At 43.0% G+C, this 27,911-nt stretch overlaps 1 protein-coding gene across 1 annotated transcript in view; it reads right to left on the bottom strand.

The window, feature by feature from the left end:
* The window catches only part of BTBD9 (BTB (POZ) domain containing 9), a 255,390-nt gene extending 235,967 nt beyond the window's left edge, over positions 1 to 19,423 (bottom strand). Inside the window, 3 exon segments of the mRNA XM_015422015.1 lie at positions 155 to 518; positions 7,420 to 7,631; positions 19,397 to 19,423. Of these exon segments, the coding sequence (XP_015277501.1) occupies positions 155 to 518; positions 7,420 to 7,604 (549 nt within the window). The 5' untranslated portion in view covers positions 7,605 to 7,631; positions 19,397 to 19,423.
* Positions 19,424 to 27,911: the final 8,488 nt, after the last annotated feature.

Genomic DNA, 27,911 nt, shown 5'->3' with positions numbered 1-27,911 from the left:
ACAGTAAGATGATGGAAGCTGGGCAACTTTTTCCCGTGAATATGCCAGCTGCCTCTTTCAGACACTTTCTCCTTATTTTCGACAAAATGTTCACAATCACCAGTACAAGAAATCTGATTTATTTTCAAATCAAAATATTAAAATGGATACATACCTTAGACAGTGACAGGAAGCCTTCACTAGCGAGCACCTCTTGAGCATTTCTGTCCATAAACATGCAGCACATACAGGTCAGTTTGGGAAGTGAGTAGAGACTTGCAACATCATAGGTCATGCAAACATTCTGAATGTTAAGAATAGTGCAAAGATATTCAGAGGTGGAATCTTCCAGTTCAGGGAATCCATATTTATGAGCCAAACTCAAGAAGTCTAAGAGGACCTCCTCCTTCTCATCTCTTAATGTGGCACGACCCGTGTAAATATATTTTAATAACATTGTAAAGGCTTCTGCAGTGGTGTCTTGGAGAGGAATTTCTGCTTCAGGCTGAGATTCACGCATTCCACCATACAGCAGTGCTCTGTAGAGATGCAGAAAGAGAAAGAAATAATATTGAGAAGTATACATTCTAATAATAAGAAACTTAATGTAAGTCCTTAACAGACAAAACACATCTAGCATAGCTTTAGAATTTCACATGCAGGCCCTGACCTGGATAGCCCAGGCAAGCCTGGTCTTGTCAGATCTCAGAAGCTAAGTGGGGCCGACCCTGGCAGGTACTTGGATGGGAGACCTCCAAGGAATACCAGGGTTGGAACGCAGAGGCAGGCAATAGCAAGCCACCTCTCTGAAACATTCAAGCCCCACTAGGAGTTGCCAGAAGTCAATCATAACTTCTAGGCACGCGCACGCGCACACACACACAAATACAAAAAATTAAATTAAATTTTAAAAAAAGAATTTCACATGCAAGAGGAAATTCTGCAGTTCAAATACAATTTCCTAGCACTAGATCTGAGTACCTGTTAAAACACCCATGCATAATACATAGGTGTCTGACAGAAGGTTGCTCTTGGGGAATGGTTGTTCCACTGACACAAAGTAGAACTGCAATAACTAACTAACTTATTGTCCAAAGATTTAGATTCTTGCAAATACAGTAATAGCCTCAGTGGTTTTCTACTATGCTTTAATAAAATATGTAGGAAAAGTCACAGCAGCAACATATTATTTTAAGGTCAATTTATTATTTACCATGTGAATCAACTGAAAGGAGTCTACACTCTGGTTGCAGAATATAACAAGATGGTCAGATGTATTACACAGCCAGTTACAAAGTTAAATAGAAGAGAACTTGTGTGTTAAAAAATGATTGTGTAAAATAAAACTGTGGGGCTGTATGGTCACCATCTCATAGATGATTAAGGAGAGAGAAGACAGAGCTAATTTTTCTCTAAAGTATGAGAGCACTTTTCCTAACAGCAAACTCAATGGTCCCATGACTATCAATAGGTTAGTGAAATAGGGCTACAACAGGAAGGGTAAAGGTTTCTGCATACTCAAAGGATTCTCCTGTTAGCAGTCAGCCCCCTCCTCCTGCAGAAGGGCAGTCTTACACTATGGGCACCCCTCTTTATTATCACCTCCAACAAAAATCATAACATACAGCTATTGCCTGGCCTGAAATGGCACACAAAATGGATCTGATACAAACAAGATGGATGCCACAAAGAGTTGAGCCTAGGGGCACACACGCCAGACTGCCCCAGAGCTAATTTTTCCTATGACTCGACACACTCTGACCCATGCAGTGTGTGTGTGTTCGCTCAGCGCCAAACATCACACCCCTGCTCAATCATGGGCTTCTTCCTTCTCTCCAGGAAACACTGGCCATTTCTCTTGCTGCATTCTACAAACCTCCAAGACTTGGTAAATTTTGCCTTTCCTGAATCACTCTCCCCACTACTTCCTTTTATTTTTCCTTTTAGATTGTTTATTAGTTTATTTATTCCCCAAATATCTACCCCGCTCTCCCAGCTGAAGCTGGCTCAGGGCAGCTTACGTAAAACCAGCATACAATTACAATAAAACAATTGAAAAATTTAAAACAGTATTAAAACCAATTAACAATAACATAATAAGTGCTAGTATTGTTATTAAATCAACGATGCCTACCATATCAGCTCTCTCTTCCCATAACTGGCTCGTAGGTCTCCTGCAGTTGTCTTTCAGGTGGCTGGCACAGGCTGTTAGTACGAATTCCAGAGGCAACAGGGCTTCCTGTCCTAGTTGTTAATGGTGGCGGCGGCTCCAAAAGCCTGGCAGAAGAGCTCCACTTTACAGGCCCTGCGGAACTGCAAGAGGTTCCGCAGGGCCCTGGTCTCTTCTGGGAGCTCATTCCACCAGGATGGAGTCGCCACCGAGAAAGCCCTGGCCCTGGTTATCAACAGCCTGGCCTCCTTAAGACTCGGGAGTGCCAATCAGTTCTGGGCCCCTGAACACAGTGCTCTCTGGGGAATATGTGGGGAAAGGCGGTCCCTCAGGTATGTAGGCCCCTGACCATAAAGGGCTTTAAAGGTAAAAACCAGCACCTTGAAACAAATTTGGTATGCTATCAGCAGCCAGTGCAGTGACTTTAGCACAGGTTGGATGTGCTCCCGGACTGAGAGTCCCATTAAAAGCCTGGCCACAGCATTTTGCACCAGCTGCAGCTTCCGGATTAGAGACAAGGGCAGCCCCATGTAGAGAGCATTACAGTAGTCCAGTCTCAAGGTGACCACTGCATGGATCACTGTTGCCAAGTCGTTGTATTCAAGGAAGGGAACCTTCCTAATCAGCCGAAGATGATAAAAGGCTGACTTGGCAGTGGTTGCTACCTGGGCCTCCATTGTTAAGGAGGCATCCAGGAGCACTCCCAGACTCCTAGCCTCCGGCGCTGGCACCAAGGGAGCCCCATCGAAGGTCAGAAGCGGGATCTCTACCCTTGGACCACCCCAACTCAGGCAAAGGACCTCCATCTTCATCAGATTCAATTCCAGCTGACTTAGCCTAAGCCACGGCTTGTAGTGCCCGGTCTAGATCTTCCGGTTTGGAGTCAGACTGATCGCTCAAGAACAGATAGAGCTGGGTGTCATCCGCATACTGGTGACATCCCAGGGCAATTAGTTTGTGTGTTCCCCATGTGCTTTGGGTTTATGTTTTGTTCTTTTTCCTTCTTTGATAAAACACCTTTCCTGTTGTACTTTCACCTGGTTTATTTGAGAGTTCTCAAGGAATAATCCCTGTAAACACTGATGGAGATCCCCTAGTTACCCCCTCTCACTCGTCTCCAGTTATGCTAATTCGGAAGGTCGGTAGTTCGACAGTTCGAGACCCGAGTGCCGCATGACGGAGTGAGCTCCCGTCTCTGGTCCCAGCTCCTGCCAACCTAGCAGTTCAAAAGCAAGAAACTGTAAGTAGAAAAACAGGTACCACTTCGGTGGGAAGGTAACAGCGTTCCGTGCGCCTTGACATCTAATCATGCCAGCCACATGACCATGGAAACGTCTTTGGACAGCACTGGCTCTTTGGCTTAGAAATGGAGATGAGAACCGCATCCCTAGAGTCAGATTTGACTGGCTTTTGAGCAAGGGAAACCTTTACCTTTACCTAAAAATACGAACTCCTAACACCGTACAGTATTAATGAGAGGGGAGGGAGGAAAAGGAGGTTAGGGTATGTATGCCACACCTCTAGGATGCTGCAAGTTTTTCAGGACTCTGAGATAGCTGCTTTGAAGCTAAAGAGTTTAGGGGAGGAGTTCAGAGTTGTAGGAAAAGGACTTCCTCCAATTCTTATCAAATCACATTTTCTATCTACACTTCTGCTACAAAGAACGCAGACTCTCAACATCTTATAGTATCCTGAAATTAAAGTCGGGAGAGGAATTATAGTCAGGCAATATGGGATCAACCCGAATTTCCTCCTACCCAATGATCCCAATACAGCTTTTGGAGATAAGAATACTCCCCGTACACACATGCAGACCATGCTGTACTATCCATATTCAGGTTTAGATGAGCAACTCCCTGTTCAGGAGTCAACAGTGCAGAGCAATTTTGCTATAGCACAGACTTCTGAGATTCAGAACCTGATACTCAAGAATTTTACTCTTTACACTATGAAGAGTGGAGAATTTCCCAGCTACTTATTCCTTGGTTGAGTTCAGACTGGCAGTTTGAAGTGGGAGAGAGTCACGGCAAAAAAGAGCCAGAACAAACTGTTCCAGGTTTTCCTGGTCACACTGCGTGGACTGATGTGGGAGCGTATGGGGAGGAGGCGCGAGGGAGCATTCACACTGTTGGCCTGGAGGCACGGCTGTAAGCGGCGTTTTCCTTGCGGCAAATGCCTATGCATGGACACCTATGTGCATAGGCGCAGCAGCAAATAGGGCAGGATCCGGCCGCTGTGGGCCATAGGCACATCCAGCCACATCACTATCTTCTCTTCAAGGCAATCACCTGCACCTTCCTGGTGCCAGAGTGAGGCTAGGAGTTCAGTCAGCGTAAACAGCCAACGCACATTATTAATGCGGGCGTATAGAAAAAGGCTTTTCTAAAATCCTCCCTGCTTGGGCCAAATGGCCCTAGCTGGTAACACTACCGCATTATTCCTGTCAACTGTGCAAATAGCTTGCCAGATGGCCAGGCCGCATCTCCATATACAAGACACTTTGACACCTCTGCCAAGAGAGAGTGACTTGCCGGTGCCTTCCCAAGCATGGGACGAGCTATGCTCAGTACATTAGCACATCAAAAGCATTTCCTGACATGACACATGGTCAATAGAAGAGGCTGGAGTGGGATGCCCAACTCTGAGCCAATCAAAACATACCTTGCCTGACAACGCATGGTAACCAGAGATTGGAACACCTTCCCACTCTCTCACTACTGGGTAAATGGCCATGTGGGGGAGGGGGGGGGGGGGGGGTATATCTGCAATGATCCATATAGGAAACAGAGGAGTAAGGAAAGTTAAGTGAGTTTCTCTCTGGAAAACAAAGAGTTCTTTTGGACTGCCTGCGTGCTTGTCAACTGTTTACTGTTAACATGGAGTGAGACTACTAGGCAGCCAAGCTGGACTTAGCTGCCCACAGCACCAAGGGGTTCCTTTTCAAGATCCCCTGGTGAGACCTTGGACTATTTCATCTGATACCTCTAAACGCCTGGTAACTATGGAATAACTCTATTGTGTAGTTAGAGCTGAACAAGCAATAGATATCATTTGGTTTCTTATCTTTTGCTAGTCTCATGTTATATGCATGCTTGTGCACTGAATAATGAAAATATCTAATCAATATTATCTGGACCTGTTTTCTCTGGTGCAACCTGATCTCTAAGGCTGAATCTTGTGCCTAAAGCCGTTCGCCTAAGGAGGCTACCACTGTGGTACTTAATTGCTTGCAGCCCTGGTGCAGAGCTGGTAAAGTGGGTCAGTCCAATAAAGCAAGAAGGAGTTTGGGATCTCTGCTCCTGAGCTGTGGCGTGGGACTGGTTAATGAGAGATTCTGGTGGCAGACTACCGATAAAGCCTGGAGAGTGTACAGACATTCTCCTGGCGTTTAATTGTTCCAGAACGCTTGGTTTCTCTCCCCATCCCTGGACTGGGGTGAGGGAGAGAAACCTTGACAGCGGGTTGTTCCCGGCTTTTAGCGGTTAGTGTTCACACTTCTGGGAAGTGGAATGAAGTGGGGTAAACGGGCTCTCCAGGGTATGCTACCACTTTCACCAGGTATCTTTTAAACCCAGGAGGCAAGCGCTACAAGATGGGTTGAGTACGGGTGGGGAATGCCGGACAGATGTGCCTGTGTGAATGACCCCTTTAATCCGCTTGTGAATCGTTCCTCACACGCACCTATATCGGGGCAAACTGCCAGTCTGAACTCGGCCCTTGTGGCCCCATCTTATTACATTTTAATAATCAACTTGCAACACTAGTTTATTTATCATTTTAAACCTTGCTCAAATGATGCCAAAAACCATTAACTGAAATAAATATCAGCCTTTAGAGTCATACTCGCTAAAGCACATGAAAACAGAAAATAACATAAGTTTTTCTTCTATGATAAGCTGAATATTCTGCACACTAAGACATTAGTGTAATTAGCCCCTGTACACTAAACGTCTCCAGAAATAGACATAGAATAGGAAGGTGTCTGGAATTTTATTAGGGACTTAATCAGAAATTAAAATTAAACTAATTACACATACCAAAAAGGAGCATAAATTATATTTCATAAGAAAGTGAGACAGGCAGCTGGCTTTCCTAAATGCTATAATCATAGGAAAAACAACGGATGTGGTGCAGTTGGGTAATTTGAGATTCTGGATAACAGTCTTACAGGGCCCTGCTTTAAATAGTAATGTAAACTTCAAATATGAAACTACTGGTGACTGGGAGGAATTCTGCTGGACCCATGAGCTAGAACTTCTAACACCACTACCGAACAACAATATATACAAAACATTAAAATGTGGCATTTCGAGGTAGAGGGGGAGAGCGAGAACAAATTTATAAAAAGAGTGAGGAAAAGATAGCCTCTATCACAGCAGGCTTCATAATCAAGTGCCTACCCTGAAAGAGCTAAAAGGACACACCCAAATATAAGAACAGGTTTCAGCATACTCCATGGGAGTGCAGAAAATATCAGTTTGTACATTAAAAACAAGACTCCCCCCAACCTTGACATGATGATGCCTGTGCTTAGAATACTGAGAGCAACTGAATTAATTATATGGGGAAAATAAAATGGGGTGGGGGGATGCAGAAGCTTCTAAAAGCTTGTATGAATGAAAAAATTGGGGAACAAAATTTCCAAATAATTTAGTCCCGCCCATGGGCCACCAACTTGTACTTCAAAAAAGCAACTAACACATTGCAGATGTGTGAAATTCTGAACTTTAGTCCATCTTGAATATATAATATCTGAAATAACTGTAATGAAAGTCAGAATATGACAGCCTAACACAGGCATCTTCTCACAAAGTGGAAACACTGTGACTTAACAGAAAGTGTTGACATCAGTATGTTCCTTAAAGGTAAAGGTTCCCTTGCTCGAAAGCCAGTCGAATCCGACTCTAGGGTTGCGGTGCTCATCTCCGTTTCAAAGCCAAAGAGCCAGCACTGTCCAAAGACATTTCCGTGGTCATGTGGCCAGCACGACTAAACACCAAGGCGCACGGAACGCTGTTACCTTCCCACCGAAGTGGTACCTATTTATCTACTTGCAATTTCTTGCTTTCCAACTGCTAGGTTGGCAGGAGCTGGAACTAGAGATGGGAGCTCACTCCATCATGCGGCACCCGGGTCTGGAACTGCTGAACTACTGACCTTCCACAGCCTGCAGTTCAGTGTCTTAACCACTTGAGCCACCGCAGCTCCTATTTTACCTTTCTAGCACAAAAACTCAGAGCACATATGATAGAAAGCCTGAAATATTTCACCTGAAATACTGACACCTCGCTGCCAGAATCACTCTGTGAGCAGGAAAACGTTTCTTTTCGACGATGAAGGTAACATCGCTGTACTCTTCCCCATTCATCAAAACACCAACATGATCAGAGAGAATGTGAACATGGTCAATTTCCCCTACCGCTGTGTAAGGACGGAGAGGGTGACTGTTACTCATCTTGTAGAAGAAAAGTATACCCTACACCTGTAAGAATAAAGCATAAGGACATGAAAGAAGTACACATTTTGAAGTCTATTAAAAATTAACAGATGTAAACAAAATCACATTTTCATTCAATGAATGACTAGTATGAATGCCATTTTGCTAAAATAAATTCCCAGTTTAATGGAAGCAGATGTCAGAAAAATGTTGCCAATCTAAGCACTCCAAATAAACAAGCCCTTACAAAACAAATTAGAAGAAAGAAAATCATTAGCTAACAGGGTTTCCACATAGCCAGCCAACTCAGTAATTATAATGCCCTGTACAAGTTAAATTGATTCAGTAGCCAGGGCAGATCAATTAAGATCCATATACCAGTGCTCAAATTAAATACTGAAATCCACACCAAGAGTTTTCATCTATAATTACCTAGAATATGCGTATTTATGACCTATTCTCACAGGACTCTGATTAACTCTCCAAAACTGAGATCACAGTGATTTTCAATTATTAATATAGGAAGCCTTTTCAAAGAATCATGTTTTATATGGCAGAGATACTAATAAGTCCTTGAAGAGCTCTACTGGGAAAGTCTCTGTGCCCAGTGTGCTTTCAGACTGAAGAAGCTTTTACAGAAAAATAAACCTCCTGCTCTTTACTGGCAAAGCCTAAAAGATGTCCCAAGGGGTGAAGTGGCATTTGCAAAACATATGCTTTAGCCATTTCATTCTGTTTGCAATACCCACGTGGTGCATAATTTGAAACTGTATTTTTTGAACTTCAAATCGCACTTTGAGGAGGATAAAGCTCTGTGCATATTTAAATAAAATATATATCTTCACATGAGAACTTTTTATCTAAGGAGTCCCAAACCCTAGAACATCCCTTTGATTCTGTCTAGATATCATTGCTACATTTTCAAGCTTGAAGTATACTTCACAAAAACAGCTTCTTCACTTAGATGACTTGAAAATGATATTGAGGATTGGTAAAAGCAACTTGAGACTAACCTGAAATGCCATGCGCTCTCAGGCAAGAAATATCAAGCTACAGAAATAGGCCCCATGAGTGTGTCTGGCAGCAAGGATAAGATTTTACTTGTTCATGTGAACAGTAGCCAAGTAAATACATAGGCTTTATTAGCTCAAAAAACAAGCTTATACAAACTGGGCTTGAATTACACATCTTTGGACTTTATGAACATGCAAACAGAGCCCTGTGTTCAGGTCCTGGATACATTCGCACTTACATGAGTTACAGGCAAAACACACACAACACATGAAAAATCTCAGAAGCAGAAAAGTATTTTCAAGTGACACAAAAATGCAAAAACGAATATATTTTTAAACCAACAGTTTAAGATCTTCTTGGATGTTTTAGAGTTTTAAGACTTACTAAAACCCATCAAAGAGCCTCTGAAGCAGTACTTGGTCCACTGCTTTTTAACTTGTTCATTAATGATTTGGAGATGGGAGTAAGCAGTGAAGTGGCTAAATTTGTGGATGATACAAAGTTGTTCAGGGTGGTGAAAACCAGTGAGGATTGTGAGGCACTCCAAAGGGATCTGTCAAGGATGGGCAAGTGGGCGTCAACATGGCAAATGGGGTTCAATGTGGCCAAGTGCAAGGTGATGCACATTGGAGCCAAAAATCCTAAATATAAATACACATTGATGGGGTCTGAACTGGCAGAGACTGATCAAGAGAGAGATCTTGGAGTTGTAGTGGATAACTCATTGAAAATGTCGAGACAGTGTGTGACTGCAATAAAGAAGGCCAATGCTATGCTGGGGATTATTAGGAAGGGTATTGAAAACAGATCAGCCAATATCATAATGCCCCTATATAAATCAATGGTGAGACCTCATTTGGAATACTGTGTGCAGTTCTGGGCACCACACCTTAAAAAGGATATTATAGCTTTGGAAAAAGTGCAGAAAAGGGCAACTCGAATGATAAAAGGGTTGGAACACTTTCCCTATGAGGAAAGGTTAAAGCGCTTAGGGCTCTTTAGCTTGGAGAAAAGACGACTGAGGGGTGACATGATCAAGGTTTATAAGATTATGCATGGGAAAGAGCAGGTAGAGAAAGAGGTACTTTTCTCCCTTTCTCACAATACAAGAACTCGTGGGCACTCCATGAAACTGCAGAGCGGTCGGGTTAGAACGGATAAAAGGAAGTACTTCTTCACCCAAAGAGTGATTAACACATGGAATTCACTGCCACAGGAAGTGGTGGCGGCTACAAGCATGGACGGCTTCAAAAGGGAGTTAGATAAGCATATGGAGCAGAGGTCCATCAGTGGATATTAGCCACAAGGTATAGATAGGGGCTCTGGGGCAAGTGATGCTCTGTCTTCTTGGTGCTTGGGGGGGTCAACAGTGGGAGGGCTTCTAATGTCCTGGCCCCACTGCTGGACCTCCTGATGGCCCCTGGTATTTCTGGCCACTGTGTGACACAGAGTGTTGGACTGGATGGGCCTTTGGCCTGATCCAACATTGGCGTCTCTTATGTTCTTATGTTCTCTTATGTTCTTATGACCTGTGTTGCAGCAATGGTAACTATGGGTGCAAGCTCATCCAGCGGGCAAGCCTACACCCACTGTCAGAGAAGCCGAAGTCCAAGCTGAGCAGTCCCTGGGGCTCTGCCAGGACCACAGGGGCTGCTTGGATCAGCTTGCTCCACAGGCTGTTTTAACGTCCCAATTCATCCCTGGAAAAATCGGGTATACAGAAGCAAGCTCATTGCAGATAATATAGGGGTAATGAAGAACTAAGAGAGGCTCTAGGTATGCATGACTTAGCTAAAATTTCACATTCTGTACTCGGTTTACAACTTGTATGCATTTTAATATAGCAAGAGGGCCACTATGCAGAGGAAGGCAATAGCAAACCACCTCTTTTTGTCTAAAACCATACGGGGTCACCGTAAGTCAATTGTGGCTTGATGGCACTTTCCACCACCAACAAGGTATTCATAATCAGACCAACAACAGCTTGTAGTTACTGGGCAGAACACTGTTTTTCTTCATGGAACAGGAAACTATGGCTAACAGAGTTTTGTCAAGAGAATACACTGGTCCAGGGGTCATTTCATAGAAAAAGAGCTAGGGGGACTCATTAGCATAACTCATTAGCATATGCCACACCCCCTGACATCACCGGAAGTGTGTCCTCCCCACAGCCGGCGGCGACCTCCAGCGGGCACCAGCAGGAAGCTCCAGGCCCCGCCCTCCCGCACCTCACCCGGGGGGATGGCGTCCCCCCGCGTCCCCCCAAAAAATGACCCCTGCACTGGTCATAGCGAACACCCTCTTTCAACAACCTAAGAGGCGACTCTACACATGGACAACACCGAAATCAGACTGATTATATAATCTGCAGTCAAAGATGGAGAAGCTCTATACAGTCAGTAAAAACAAGACCTGGAGCTGACTGTGGCTCAGATCATGAGCTACTCATTGCAAAATTCAGGCTTAAACTGAAGAAAGTTGGGAAAACCACTAGGACATTCAGGTTTGACCCAGATCACATCCCTGATGAATATACAGTAGAGGTGAAGACTAGGTTTAAGGCGACTAGATTTGATAGACAGAGTGCCTGAAGAACTATGGACGGAGGTTCGTGACATTGTACAGGAGGCAGCAATCACCACCATCCCAAAGAAAAAGAAATGCAAGAAAGCAAAGAGGCTGTCTGATGAGGCTTTACAAATAGCAGAGGAAAGAAGGAAAAGCGAAAGGCAAAGGTGAAAAGGAAAGATTTACCGATCTGAATGCAGATTTCCAGAGAACAACAAGGAGAGATAAGGAGGCTTTCCTGAATGAACAATGCAAAGTAAGAGAGGAAAACAATAGAATGGGAAGGACTAGAGATCTCTTCAAGAAAATTGGAGAAATCAAGGGAACGTTTTGCGCAAAGCTGGCCATGATAAAGGACAGAAATGGTAGCGACCTAACAGAAGCAAAAGAGATTAGGAAAAGATGGCAAGAATACACAGAAGAACTATACAAGAAGTACCTCAATGTTCTTGACAACCACAATGGTGTGATCACTGACCTCGAGCCAGACATCCTGGAGTACAAAGTCAAATGGTCCTTAGAAAGCATTACAAACAACAAAGCTAGTGGAGGTGATGGTATCCCAGCTGAGCTATTCAAAGTCTTAAAAGATGATGCTGTTAAAGTGCTGCACTCAATATGCCAGCAAATTTGGAAAAGGCAACAGTGGCCACAGGATTGAAAAAGGTCAGTTTATATTCCAATCCCAAAGAAGGGCAATGCCAAGGAATGTTCAAACTATCGCACAATTGCACTCATTTCGCACGCTAGCAAGGTCAAGCTCAAGATCCTACAAGCTAGGCTTCAGCAGTACGTGGATAGAGAACTGCTAGAAGTACAAGCTGGGTTTCGAAAAGGTAGAGGAACTAGAGATCAAATTGCCAACATTCACTGGATTATGGAGAAAGCAAGGGAGTACCAGAAAAACAGCTACTTCTGTTCCATTGACTATGCTAAAGCCTTTGATTGTGTGGATCACAACAAACTATGGCAAGTCCCTAAAGAGATGGGAGTACCAGACCATCTCACATGTCTCCTGAGAAACCTGTATAAGGGTCAAGAGGCAACAGTTAGAACCGGATCCTGTGGACCCAACAGATGAACCATCTGAATTGCAATTTTTCAGCATCTCTCAGGACAGAAAACAACAAACAACCAATAAATCAAAATGATAGGAAGTTTTACTTACATCCTCTAGTAGAACAAAATTTGAGTTCAGTGGCACCCAATAAGATTAACAACTGATGCCAATTCATCTAAATAGCACGGAAGAAAACTTCATAAGGGAGACATTTGAGTTTAATTGGACGACCACAGAGATGCAATATTTAGGTATCAAGATTAGCCTGGATAGCTCTAAAATGTTTTCACTAAATTACTTGACTATGCATGCGGAAATAACTCAAAAGATGAATAAATGGAGTAAATTACACCTTAACTGGTTTGAAAAATATAACTTAATTAAATCCTTTATCTTACCAAAGTTTATTTTTTTATTCAGAACAATCCCTCTTAGTATCCCAAATGTGATGCTCAAAAAATGGCAATCTTCTTTAAAAAATTTCTTGTGGAATAAAAAGAAACCTAGAATAAGCTTCTCAATTTTACGAAGGCCAAAAAATCTAGGGGGCTTTGCTCTCCCGGATATAGCATTTTATCACAGAGCAATCTTGTTAGCTACAGCGGTTAAAATGTTACACACTACTGTAAGACCTCTATGGGTGAATATAGGGGATGATTTGATATTTCCAAAGTATCTAGATAGTGCACTCTGGGCCAAAGAGAAGCTTTCCGCTACGGAGAGGAATGCTATTGAAACCATACTCCCAGCATTCCAATGTTGGAAGAACCATGCTAGACATTCTTTGCCCCCAGTATCACGATACTACACGTTTCTAAACCAGAAATCATTTCCACCTGGATCAGACTCCATGCTTTCAGCAAAATGGAGACTTAAACGCCTTACTCGGATAGGGGATATAGCTGATAAAAACGGTATCATAAGTAAACTTGACCTTGAACGAAAGCTAGGCTCTCCCATACAATGGTACTTGTATTTGCAGTTAAGACACCTGCTTAACAAATTAAATATAAAAGCTACAATGTCCCAAGCTCAAACAGAAATGGAAATCTTGATAAGAGATTCAGATGCACAAAACAAAGGCCTTATTTCAAAAATATATTCTCTGTTAATTAAAAAATCATGCTCTAAACAGCTACCATATCAAAATGCGTGGAAAGGAGACACTACAGAAAATCTCACGGACGAAACGTGGGAACGCATATGGAACTCATCAAGCTTCAAAACAAAAGTAATATCTGTCAGAATACAAAATCTCAAAATAATGTCAAGGTGGTATATCACTCCACTCAGACTTTCCCATATAGCTCCGACCCTATCACCATTGTGTTGGAAGGGGTGTAACCAAACAGGAAGTTATGCGCATTGTTGGTGGCAGTGTGATAAAATTAAGAAATTCTGGCAAGAAATACTAAACGTGATACAAGACATCACCTCAGTCCAAATTCCACTAAAACCGGAAATTTTGTTTTTGAATATCTGGCCTGAAAATTTGAATTCAAGGGTACATAGACGCACAATAGAAGTCCTTCTAGATGCAGCCAAAACAGCAATAGCATTGTACTGGAAGGAGAAAGAGGCACCCTCAGTAGAAATATGGTATAAGAAACTTTGGACTCATTACTTAATGGATGCAGTCTCCAACAAACTAAATTGCATGTCACAAAACCCAATAAAGTCTAATTTCATAGAGAAATGGTACCCAGTGCTAGATTATCTGTCACAAAAACAATTTATCTCATCTGATTGGTCTCAATATCACAAATGGATATAAGATTAATGCAATGTCCAGTTCCACCTGGGGGTGCCACTTGAGGCGGCACCCCTCCAACACCCCTGGAGCACGGAATGCCTCCCCTGTTCAGGAGAGAGCCTCCGCCATCGCTGAAGCCACAGACCGGAAGTCGTTTTCTCTAAATTACTTGACTATGCATGCGGAAATAACTCAACAGATGAATAAATGGAGTAAATTACACCTTAACTGGTTTGAAAAATATAACTTAATCAAATCCTTTATCTTACCAAAGTTTATTTTTTTATTCAGAACAATTCCTCTTAGTATCCTCTTAGTATCTGTCACAAAAACAATTTATCTCATCTGATTGGTCTCAATACCACAAATGGATATAAGATTAATGTAATGACTAGTTCCGCAAAATCTCATACTTATTTACTTATTTCTTCTCCACTAGCTCCAATATTTCACATAAAATCTTCCAAATGGTCGAATGATATGTAGTAATTGTTATTGTAAGTTGATAATAGAAGTATCCTTTTCTTTCTTCTCTTTCTTACCGCTCCAATAGTTCAGATTGCTTCCTAATGTTTCTATTAAGTTTACGCCAAGTCTGTTATCTTTCTACTGAAAACATATTCGGAAGTGTGATGAGTAATGTATTGTAATTCTTTGAACATGTTATAACGTTGTACATACTCAGGAACTATTTACAGGATGTGAATGTAATTGGAAGATTAATTGTTCACTGTTTGAAGTGTCAGAATAGTTAAAAATTTAAAAAAAAATTTAAAACAACAACAACAAAGTTTTATTCAAGATATGAGCGTTCGGGTGCACACACACTTCCTCACACTGAAATGGAAGTTAACAGTTCTTTCAATGTATCTGAAGAAGTGTGTGTGCACATGAAAACTCATACCTTGAATAAAACTTTCTTGGTCTTAAAAGGTGCCACTGAACTCAAACTCACACCAACACGACTGCCTGCCTGGATCTATATACATCCTCTAGTGTTGCCTTAAGCAATGGGTGAACACCCAAGAGAATGTGACACAGGGCTAAAACTGAAAGTACTCCTAAGTCAACAGAATGCCTAACATTATCTTACCTTTCACCTTCAAAATCACTGACTCTAGGGACAACTTCTAGAGTCAGTGACAAAACCATTAATTCTCAAGTAGTTTCAAAGAATTCAGGGGTCAAGAAATCAGGGCACAAATATGTAGTACATTTGCTTACAGTGTATGGTTTCTAGACATCACAATATTTAATTTAAATATGTACCCAGCAACAACTTGTTGCATACAGTTAATTTGTTAACAAAAAGTGTAATATATAAAAGCAAATTATTAGAAATAAGGATTTCCGTCGTCCTCCTCTGTTTAGCAAAGGATTTGCTGACTTGCTGCCACACAATATTTTGAAATGGGCATTTGTAGTTAACCACAACAATTGCCTACAAATCATCTCTTTTCACCAAGAATAAAACATGCCATTTCTGCATGGCTTGCTCTTCCAGCCAATTACCCAAGAAAAATGAAGCTACGTATTCATTTCCCAACAAGCGCAATTTATGTCATGGATAGAATAGAAAGCTGTTAGTAGAGTATATTTCCTACACTGTTGCTTGCTTTAATATGCACAGTGGATGTAAATCACAATAAATTAATTTGCTGGAAAACTACAACTGCAACGTATCACAAAACAAAACAAAAAATGCCCAATTGAATATAAGAAGTCAAAGCCATTCTCCTTTTCATTCAGCATACCAGAAACCTGTTCTGTTTGGAAAAGTCATAAGTAGGACTCAGGTGTGATAGTACGCACTATGTTTTTTGATGATTAGTCCAGGGTTAAGGCTGTATTCTCAATGAGAAGTACAATACTGGCAGCTTTCCACCAGCAGTACAGCACACACACATTATGACAGGTACAGGTCCAAGACTGTATAGAAAGAAGGCAAAAACCACTATGGCACAAACTCTTACTGTCTAGCATAGCTTTTGGTAAGATGGAACAGAGATGCCAAGGCTCAGACTAAAGTGAAAGGAATAGCAGATATGGTAATGAGAAAAGATGTAGAAAGGAGACATTTACAGACTCTGCTCTTATCTACTCTTCAGAGAACACAAAGCAAAAGTAAGAACATCTCTCCTAATTTCTCCTGCTTGACCGTGCTGTTTATGCACATTTGGGCAATCTCCGTGTCTGTTGCACTCATCAGAACAAGCCCTGCTTGCATCCTATCAATAAGAGGGAGAACCTCAGTTGCTTGGAGTAGTGCCAACATTTGCTGTGATGCCTGCCAACAAAGCTGTAACATCATCTTGTTTTTCCTCCTAAAGTATCAAGCAGCAGGGAGTATCACTACTTTTCAGAAGCACTGTCAGATGTCTGTATTACAGCTCTTTTTTGGCCTGTGTGCTTTAAGAGCCATGAGCCAAATATGTCAGTGCAAGCCATTACGTTCTGTCATTCTGTATGATTCTCTGTGTGTGTGTGTCTTAAGTCGTTAAATCTGATCTGTTCCAACTGTACTAAAATCTAAGTATTGTATAGTTGCAGCAACACACACCCTTCCTTTAACTTAATGGCTTATATTTTTAACAGCACTGAGAACTTCAGGGGAGACAACCTGGCTTGAAAGGAAAATTTAATACTTAACTAAATGTAATACTTAACTTGTCCATTTAGGTCCAGAATTATCCTGCCCTGGTTTAATATAGTAGAAAAGAGCAACAGTCCAGTAGCACCTTAAAGATTAACAAAACTGGTGGCAGGTTATGAACCTTCCTAAGTCACTGCTCACTTCTTCAGATACAGTTTGAAACAGTTTATATAGGCCCAGCACTCCTGCAGATTGCTGCCAAACAAATTCTTTCACAGAACCCCTGCTTATGCTGAGCCCTTCTGGGATAGTCTGTTAAACACAATAAGTAGCATTTCGTTTATAGCAGGAGTCAGCAACCTTCTTCCATTAAAGCGACAAAATAGGTCAAAATTCAGAGCACCAGATCATCAATTTGCCAGTATGACAAAGGCCATTTCCATAACAGAAAATATATTATTTAATGTTACAGACATGATGATCTATAAAGCTTCTGCAGCCCAAATACTAGTTGTTGAGAATTCTTTAGTGTAGAGCCAGTTTGGTGTAGTGGTTAAGTGCGCGGACTCTAATCTGGGAGAACCGGGTTTGATTCCCCACTCTTCCACCTGCTGGATGACCTTGGGCAAGCCATTGTTCTGGCACAGCTGTTCTTGAAATAGAGCAGTTTCTGTCAAAGCTCTTTCAGCCCCACCTACATCACAGGGTGTCCATTGTGGAGAGGGGAAGGGAAAGGAGTTTGTAAACTGCTCTGAGACTCCTTTGGGTAGTGAAGGGTGGGGTAAAAATCCAATCTCTTCTTCTTCTTCTCTTCTTTATTAGGAAGTAACACACAAGGCCTCATAATAATTGTTTTAGTGTACTGGCATAATTCCACACATGGTTTACACCTGAATTACTAGCAGCAGCTCACTTCTATCATTTTCCATTCTATTAGGCATCTTTAAAATATTTTCTGCCATTCTGTTCACATACTGGTTATTCTAGCATCCCACCAACCCCCCCAATACAAGAAGTTAAAGATATTATTTAATTTTTTGAAGAACCATGCTTTGTTCTATATGAAGCCACAGAAGACAAATATTTGTGCCAACAGTGCAGATGTGTCTATTCATATAAATTTTAACTTGCTCAACACACTGGTTCCCATTCAGTGTTTACTCTATGGAAGAGTCGTAGATTGAAGTAATAAAGGGTCCAACAAGCAGTATGTATTGCAAGCAAAAACCTTGGCTCAAAGTTTCAATCACCTGTTTGTCTGGATTATTCTTGTCGGGCCTGGCCTGGGTACTCTTAAGGGCCCTCTGAGCTCCTTGTCAGTGTACCCACATCAGACCTTTTACCCTTTGTCAAGAGATACACCCACAATGCTTTTTCTGGGACTTAGTACACAAGTAAATATTCTTACAGAATCTTTGTTTCCATTTATTTTTTATTAAAATATAATTATTCACATCTAACTTTGACTGTCTGAAAAGAATATGATGATATATCCCACTGATTTTACATAAAGGAGAGCAATTTATTTATTTATTTTGATGTTGCCCGTCCACCTCACTTAGGTTTCCCAAGGCAGCAAGCAATTGAAACAATATTAAAAGCAGGCCTCCCCACTCATCCAGATGACTTGCCCCTACCTGACTCACCCAGCCCCAGCAGTGGCTACCATGCCACTCACCCGAGTGACTTGCCACCAATGCTCCCTCTAAACTGTGGAGTCTTGTGAGCAAAACCTCTACTTTGTGAGCTACTGGCATTAAAGTTGAGAGCGAGCCATTTGGCTGCAGCATAAATTAGGTTGCTCTGGAGCCATCCCTTCCTGAGCTAAGACAAAAAATGTGTGGGCCGGAGGCTAAAAAGCTGTGAGCTAGCTCACATTATCTTAGCTTAGAGGGAACACTGCTTGCCACTACAGAATTCAGCTGAGCCCAGGACAGCCACTGCACAGCTCTCATGGGGCAACTTGCTACCAAGCAACTTCCACGACTTTGCCAGGCCCAGCAGCAGCCACCATGCAAGATGCCCAGACAACTAGCTACCATGCAACTTGCACAACTGGACCCAGGTGACTACTATGCAACTTGCACAACCTGACCAGGCCCAATAGTGGCTCGACTCACTCATGCAAGTCACCACCTGACTTATATAACAATAAATGTTAGTTTTGGGGTACCAATCAACTTCTATTTTATTTCACAACTTGGCAAGACTTTACCTGGAAACTATAATGGCCAATCTGGTCCTGGGCCGGGACTGAAAATGGTAAAAGATGGAAGGCAGGGAAGGAAGTGGAGGAAGGTGTGTGTAAAAGAAGCAGCTCGCAGCTCAAAGTTTAATTTGGAGAAAAGTCACACTGCCCCAAAGCGATTTCTCCTGCAGAGGCAAGGGCTTCAAAGGAGCAACGGAATCCCGTAGCTTTGTTTTTCCCGTGGACTGAATTTGGGCATCCCTCGCCATCCGCTAGCTGCAAAAGGGCAACAGCTGCGGCCCCTCCTCCGGTTCCGCACGCTGCAAAGCTATAGAGGGCCGTTAGTTCAAGCTAGTGCTCCGGCCGCCCCAGAAGGCGCACACTTCCCCTTCCCACTGACTCTGGATGGAGCGACCCAGGCTCACGTGACCACTGAGTGACCGACAACCAGACCCCCGCCCCCCCCTTTCGCAAAACCCAAAGAAACCTCAGAGGCGGCAGAGGGCCAGGCGAGGCGCTCCAGACACGGGAGAAGTAGTTACAACTGCCCCTCCCCCATTCCTTAATGAGCGCGCGACCCTGCAAGCGAGGTGCCGAAGGAGCCCCCCTCCCCCACTTCATCCACCAGACTTACCGGCTGGAGCGCTCTACCACGATCCCACTCCGCCGGCTGTCGCGTTCACGCGTCGACCTGCGTGATGACGTCACTTAGCAACAGCGTTCGCTGCCGCTCTGCGTGTTGACGTACTTCATAACGGGAGGACCGGACGGAACTGGGGGGGGGGGGGGGCTGATGGGGGGAGACAGAGCGCGAAGAAGAAGGGGGCAGAGAGCGTCGCCTGAGTGACTCCAAAGCTGAACTTGCTAGGTAGCGGTGGACTACCGGGCCCAGACGGCCCTGCCAAAGGAGGGGCTCCTTCCGTCGCGAACCCCACTCCTCATGGAGTGCCAGCAAGTGGCCAGGAGGGAAAGGAGACGCTACCGCGCTCCTCCTGACACAAGTTCTTGCCGCGCCTGTTCTCCTCACTGGCCCCGGACTCGGTTTAGCCGGAGAGGAGGAGCCCGCCGCCGTACCCATGCTGCTCCTTGCCAGCCGCAGCTCTCTGCCTCGTTGGGCACACCAAGCCGTCAGGGTAAAACCCCTCGCCGTCCACTTACAGTTTTGCAAGAATTTGGAGTAGGTGTTCAGCCTTCATCACAACCAAGCTAAGGCACCGGGCAGTTCAATAATAGGATATACTGTACTCTTGGAAACGTGAATATGATTGTTCGTATGCGCTTAATATTCTAATTATTTGAAGCAGATCGCATAGTAAAAACAATAGGCAGGTAAAATGATTACAAATTAAGAAACTGGCTGAACTCCTCTTTGACGTTAGACGGTCTAATTTGTAAACAGGCAATAATACTGCTGATATTCTAGATTTGCACCTACAAAAAGGCTTTGTGATCCACAATTTTTGCTGCTCAACTGCATCGTTGCACACATTCTGCTTTTAGGTGGCAATACAGAAAAGAAAGATCAATTTGCATACAGCTGGTTATGTGAAAGCTGCTTGAAAGCACTTGCAATGAAATCCTAGGCTCGTTCACTCCGAAAAAGACACACATTTTACTCACTTGGTTTTACTTCCAGGTAACACAGGATGGCCACCTTAAATATGTAGATGCTCCATGTGGCTGGCATAACATTGAAGGCTCATCACTTATGAAATGGGTCCATACATATGCAGCATTTGCCACTACTGTATAGGCTACATCGTGATCACTTGCAAGAGTAAAAATACTGCATATTCAAGCACTTAAATAGGTATTTCATCAGCCTCAATATGGCTGGGGTCATAAATTGTGCATGAAGCTCTGAAGCAAGTGAACACCTTGTTCCAAAATAACTTCAGAAAGCCACATAAAATTCCTTTTATATTAGTAAACTATATAGAAAAATGGATTCACTTTCATCATTTGTGGACTCCAAAAAATTGGCACGCGCTTTGAAAGACAAATCTATTTATAAGTGGTCCTCAGATTGTTATAACTTATGTAAAATACTATAACTGATATAATAGGCTGGATCCAACAAGATTTTCTGCCAGTGAAAAGGAAATACAGACTGCTCCTTCGACCACCCAAAAATGCAATGCAGAGAATCACAGGGTGTGCTTGTACAAAAAAGCTATGTGGCATGGAGGGAAATTGCGTAAGACTGAATCTTCATGGACCCAGCCCAATATACTGTATGTTAATCAACTGTTCTTATATTTGACTGACCTACTGAAATTTTTAATTTCATGCTATGCTTATCCAAACAGATGCCTGTACCCAAACATTCTAGGCTGTGTAACCCACTTGGTCTAATGGTCTACCAAATAAGGTCAGAAAGACGCCCTTACCATTCCACAGAGTGTGTAAGACAGAGCTATAATGTTATTGTTTTAGTTAAATATAACTTTAAATTGTTATTAATAAGATAGTGATTATTTTTCTCCTTCCAATAAAGTACAGCAGAAAAGTTGTCCAAATATGAATGATTAACCTATTAAACTGGAGACAGTTCGCCTCGTAATAATTTCATAATTATCTATGATGTGTTTCTAATAGTATAAAATCAGTAATTTTTGATGTAACTGTAAAACTAATCTGAAAAATGGTTATTCTAAAAATGAAACCTTCATCTGGTTGTAAATATTAATATTATAGAAGCAAGAATGAATCTTTATGTAGAAAACCATGATTTAAATATAGTTTTACTGACTAGTGATTTAAATCAAATCCACCCTTGGAGGGTGTTTTTATAAAAGGAAGAGGGTTGTAGTTAATATCTGTGAATCTTAGGCAGCTTTCATTGCTTTCTGCTTTGTTTTCTAATTTTGTAATCCAGCTTTATTGCACTGTTTGCTGTATATATTATACTGTTACACAGAAAATGCCAAGATAATAGCCTAAGGGAGAGAATATAAGGAAAAGAGAGAAGGAAAACTGGAACCCATTTCCATGGTTGATAATCCCTACTTGCAATTAAATGGGGAATAAGAACTAATTGGAGCTGTATGTTATTCACTTCATGCTGTCTTTAAAATTATGCAGCCTGTGCATTAATGCTGAAAATAAAAAAAAAGTCAGATTAATGATATCCCAATTTGTATGCCCTACCCATTAAATCAAATCAATGTCTCATGTATACACACCCTTTGGGCTTTTAAAATTATGCTGGCGAGCAGTAGCAAACTTCAAGTAAAGATGTAAAGTTATGGTTATTTAAGATGCTAGTAGGAAACTGATGTATCTTTTGGAGCTGTCATCCAAATAGTTGACTCTAAATCATGAAGCAGATATAAAACATAGAAACAGAGATGGAAGGAACCTCAAGCAGATATAAAACATAGAAACAGAGATGGAAGGAACCTCAAGGGTCATCTAGTTCAACCTCCTGCACAACACAGGAAATCCACAACTACCTTCCACCACCATCCATTCCCCCAGTGACCCCTGCTCTATACCCAGAGGAAGGCAAAAACCTCCAGAATCCATGGCCAAACTAGCCTGGAGGAAAATTCCTTTCTGACCCCAAAGTAGTGATAGGCATTACCCTGGGCATGTAAAAAAGGGCCACGAGAGCAGAGCAGTCATTCATCCCTTGCTGCCCTCCCCCTCATGATCTGCCTGCATTCCTCCTGAGGAAGCATGTTCCTCTGAGAAACCACTTTAACTGTCAAGAAGATCACCCTAATGTTTAGCCAAAAACTCTTTTGATTTAATTTCAATCCATTGGTTCTGGTCCAGACTTCCAGGAGTACAGAAAATAACTCCACTTCATCCTCTATATGACAGCCCTTCAAATACTTAAAGATGGCTATCCTATCACCTCTCAGTAATCTCCTTTCCAGGTTAAACATACCCAGCTCCTTCAACCTTTCCTCATAGGACTTGATCTCCAGAACCCTCACTATCTTCATTGCCCTCCTCTGGACACGTTCCAGCTTGTCAACATCCTTCTTGAACTGCAGTGCCCAAAACTGAACACAATACTCCAAACAAGGTCTGAGCAGAGTAAAGTGATACCATCTGGACACTATACCTCTGTTGATGCAGCCCAAAATTGCATTAGCCTTTTTAGCTACTGCATCACACTGCTGACTCGTTCAGTGTATGGTCTACTAAGATCCCTAGATCCTTTTGCAAGTACAACTGCCAAGACAAGCCTCCCCCATCCTATAATTATGCATTTGATTTTTTTTCTACCTAGATGCAGAACTCTGTTAAAATTCATTTGTTAGTTTTAGCCTAGTTTCCCAGCCTGTCAAGATCATCCTGTATCCTGTCTGTCTTCTGCTGTATTTGCTACTTCTCCCAATTTAGTGTCATCTGCAAATTTAATGAGCATCCCCTCTATTTCTTCATCCAAGTCATTTATAAAGATGTTAAACAATATAGGGCCCAGGAGAGATCTCTGAGGCACTCCACTCCAAAAGAATGAGGAACTATTAACAAGCACTCTGGGTCAAGCAGTTACAAATCCACCTAACTAATAGAATCCAAACCAATATCATTTTGAAACTTATCAAAAGCCTTACTGAAACTAAGATAAACTATGATTTCCCTGATCCAACAAGGTAATAACTTTTTAAAAAGGAGATAAGGTTAGTCTGACATGACTTGTTCTTGAGCGACCTATGCTGGCTCTTAGTAATCACAGCTGTCCTTTCGAAGTGCTCAAGGACTGACTGATGATTTCTTCTGAAACCTTCCTGGGTATAGACATCAAGCTGAGTGGTCTGTAGTTACCTGTATCCAGTGGTCATTTCGTAAAAAAATAGGTGCAGGAGCTTATTAGCATAACTCATTAGCATAACTCATTTGCATATGCCACACACCCTGACATCACCAGAAGTGTGTCAGAAGGCAACACACACCGCTCAGGCTCCACTGGACTGTTTTGGATTGCTAGCTGGGGGGGGGGGGCACGTGCAGATCTGTCCTCGCAGAGGAGGAAGAGCTTGTACCTGAATAAAACTTGGTCTTAAAGGTGCCACTGCACTGTTTTGGACCGGGGGGAGCTCTGCAGCTTAACTGGCTGCTTTTGTTTTGTTGTTGTCGTCGTGGCCTTTCTGGTTCTCCCCTCTCTGTGTGGTCTGTGAAAGAGGATTGTGATATTCTATTGAGAATTTCAACCGCCCTTGCCCCCTTGTCAACTCCTCTTAACCCATGGTAGTTCATTTTTGTTTGGGTGTTCCCTGGAAGCCAGATTTTAAAGGACAGAGATCATTTACCGCATTTTGCATTTGGTTGTCACTGTGTTTGTAAAGTTCAGTCAAGTATTTTCATCTTTGTTTCATTAGCCTGGATATCAAGAGCAGTTTTAAACAGTTATGATGAATGTGCTGGTAGAGCCTTTGTTGATGTGTTTAAGTGCCTTTTTTATGTTTCTCCACATGCTGCCAATAAACTGTATTTTAATTTTATTTATTTATTTATTTATTTTTGGGATTTATACCCCGCCCCATCCAACAGCTCAGGGCGGCTAACAGACGGCCATGCCGAAGTTAAAATATACATATAACAAACTAGTATAATCCAGCATAATAAAACAATGTATCTTACATAAAAATTTGGTGCTCTGATAATCTACATGAAACCAAGATGCGCAAAGAGGTTTATATATATATGTTGTTGTTCTGTCACACAGTTGAGTCCGACTCTTTGCGACCCCTTGGACCAGATCACGCCAGCTCTCGGGAGGGGCTCTTTAAAAAAGTGGAATTTGCCCCTGCGAGTCCAAGGCCACCACCCCGGAGCTCAGGGAGGCAAGGGAACGTTCCCCACCACCACCGTGTCCCAACTAATGGCTGGTGGGAGCAGGGGGCGGGGCTTATGTCCTGACTGGCGGAGTGGTGCTCCGGTGCGCTCCGGCAGGAACCGAAGTCTGCTTGTATCCTTCTTTTCCCCCTTCTCCTGTCCTCTGGCATCTCATCTGTTCTTCAACATCAGCAAGTTCCTTTAGTACCTTCGAATGCAGTTCATCTGGCCCTGAGGACTTTATTTCATTTAGAGAAACTTAAGTGTTTATGTACCACCCCATGCCTATCTTAGGCTGCAACTTCATTCCCTCATCTCATATTCTCTTTTTTCTAGGTTGAGCACTGTTTCCCTTGCAAGAGAAGACTGGAGCAAAGTAGGAATTGAGCAGTTCTGCCTTCTATCACCTGTTGAAATTATTGTATTCCGCCCTCCCTGCCTGGGTAAGCTCAGAGCTTACACATATACATACACATACAACAAAGGAGTTAAAACACAGTATTTAAATAAGTAAAACCACATCATCTAAAATCATAAGTGCCAGTAACATAGATGTCCAAGTGCTAAAAAATGGTGGCGGTGTGCTCTCAGCATCCAGATGGTCAGCCACCACCACAGTCTGGGCTCCCGCCAGGCTGTTAGGTATTAAATTAAGTTAGATCGGTGCTAATGTTAATGTTGGGGCCAGGGCCGTAACATTAGGGCAGCGCCCTTATTGAAAGCCTGGTGGAAGAGCTCTGTTTTACAGGTCCTGCAGAACTGTAAAAGGTTCCACAGGGACCTGATGTCCTCCGGGAGCTCATTCCACCAGGATGGGGCCACCACAGAGAAGGCCCTGGCCCTCGTCACCAATAGCCTGGCTTCTTTAGGGCTTGGAAGGGCCAAACCATTTTGGAAACCTGATCTTAGTGCTCTCTGGGGGACATGTGGGGGAACGCGGTCCCTTAGGTCCCTGACCATATAGGGCTTTAAAGGTAAGAACCAGCACCTTGAACTGAATCCGGTATGCTATAGGCAGCCAGTGCAGTGCTTTTAGAGAAGGCTGGATGTGCTCCCGCATGGGGAGACACAGCAATAGCCTCGCTGCTGCATTCTGCAATAGCTGCAGCTTCCGGATTTGGGACAAGGACAGCCCCATGTAGAGAGCATTGCAGTAATCCACTCTCGAGGTGAGCATTGTGTGGATCACTGTTACCAGGTCATTGCGTTCAAGGAAGGGAACTGGCTGCTTAATCAGCTGCAGATGGTAAGAGGCAGATTCTGCAGTGGCTGCTACCTGGGCCTCCATCATTAAGGAGGTATCCAGGAGCACTCCAAGCTCCTAACCACCGGCATTGGCACCAAAGGTCCCCCACCAAAGATCGGGAGATCCCTAACCTTGACCCGCTCCGACACAGGCACAGGACCTCTGTCTTCATCGGATTCAATTTCCGTCGACTCAGCCTAAGCCAACCAGCCACAGCTTTCAACGCCAGGTCCAGATCTCACGGACTAGAGTCTGACTGGCCGTCCAACAACAGATAGAGCTGGGTGTCATCCACATATTGGTGACAACCCAGTCCATGACTCCGCGCAATCTGGGCAAGGAGGCACATAATGATATTAAACAGCATTGGGGAATTTCACTTTCCTCTCCCCACAGCCGCCCTGAGCCCGTTCGCGGGGAGGGCGAGGTATAAATGTAATCAGAGGTCATTTGGGGGGGATCGCAGTTCCCCCGGGTGAGGTACGGGGGCGGGGCACATGACGAAGCCCCGCCCCCTGGTTCCGGCCGCCCCGCTTCCGGCCCTCATTCAGCCAGGAGGAGGCAGAAGAGGGAGGGTAAGTTGCTTCCTCCCTGCCTCTCCCCACCCCTGCCTGCCTGGGCCAGGGAGGGCCTTCGCGGGGCTTCCTTGTACTCCTGCCGGCCTTGCAGGTCCACCGCCGTTGGGGGCGGGGTGTGTGGCCTTATGACACACTTCCGGTGATCTCAGGGGGTGTGGCATATGCTAATGAGTTATGCTAATGAGTCCCCCTAGCTCTTTTTTTACAAAATGACCCCTGAATGTAATAATATAAATAAATACAATGGGCCTACCCCTTCTTTTTCTTGCTCCAAACATAACCAGAGTACCCCTTTTTGTTGTGTTTAGTATCTCTTGCTAACCTAAGCTCATACTGAGCTTTAGCTTTTCTAACAGTCTTCCTACAAGCACTGGCTATTTGTTTATATTCATCCTTGATGATTATATGGCTCTCCTTCCGTTTACTAAACAGAATTTTTAATTCTCAGATCTTTAGAAAGTTAATGGAGCTACCCTGGCTTCTTTAGGTTCCTCCCATTTTTCCCCGTTCACACTGAAATTGTTTGTTCTTGTGCCTTCAATATCTTGCTTTTAAGAAACTCCCTTCTCCAGGTAATTGAAATCTCCCATGACCACTATGCCCCATCGCTTTGAAAATTGAGAATTAACTGAGATTAGCTAAAAAACTAAACACCAAATGTGATAAATAGAGCAGTTTTTCTCATCTGTACTTCGACGCTGGCATTCACATCCTAAATTTAAGAATCAGGGCAGTCACTGCATTGCTTCTCTTTAACTGTTTTTCCTAGACAGCGACTGTAAGAATTGACTCCAACTTTCTACTGTTGACAGTGCGGTACTGTTACTGGGAAAGGTAACTAGTTACAACACTGTGACCGGTAGATATGCTGCACAATTGCTGGAGTTTCCATAGGCATTGCTGTGTTTGCATTGTATAGTTTCACTATTATTAAGTGGGTGTAGGATTGAGGGCGAACGTGGGATACCATTTGCCATACACTGGAGAAAAACATGTTTTTAGACATTTTGCTTTGTTTATAGGCTTGGGCTGCCCAACTCCTCAAAATACTTCAAACTGTGCCAAGGTTATAAAGGGTATGTTGACCGGGGTTGGGCGTTGAGTGCAGGGTGGTAGACATTACTTAAGAGTATAATATGCATTAGTTAAAACAAAGGTCTTAGAAATGCTTATCTTCAAAGTGCTTGCAGATAGATACCCAAGTGGTGTTTGTGGCTCAGTGCCTTTTATCAGCTTGGGTTGGTGAACTAGTTACAGCCCTCTGAGAAATGATGCATAACATTCAAGTTAGAGAACTGCAATGTGTAACGCTTTGGGATGGTTAGGAAAAGTGTTCAGAATTGGATAGTGACCTATAGGGGTGTGTTTTTTTTTCCCAGTATTTTTAAGCTCTGTCTATTGGACCTGGGGAAAAATTGGAATTCCCAAAAAAACCCAGATCCCAATACCAGTAAAGTATTCAGATCTGGGATTTTTCAGAAGTCTCAAATTTGTTCAGGTCCAATAGATCTGAACCAAAAAATACAGAGGGA

This window comes from Gekko japonicus, unplaced genomic scaffold (assembly GCF_001447785.1).
Source record: "Gekko japonicus isolate JY-2015 unplaced genomic scaffold, Gekko_japonicus_V1.1 scaffold960, whole genome shotgun sequence".
Taxonomy (NCBI): domain Eukaryota; kingdom Metazoa; phylum Chordata; class Lepidosauria; order Squamata; family Gekkonidae; genus Gekko; species Gekko japonicus.
The sequence above is the reverse complement of the archived record's forward strand: the minus strand, read 5'-3'. Positions and strand labels throughout refer to the sequence as shown.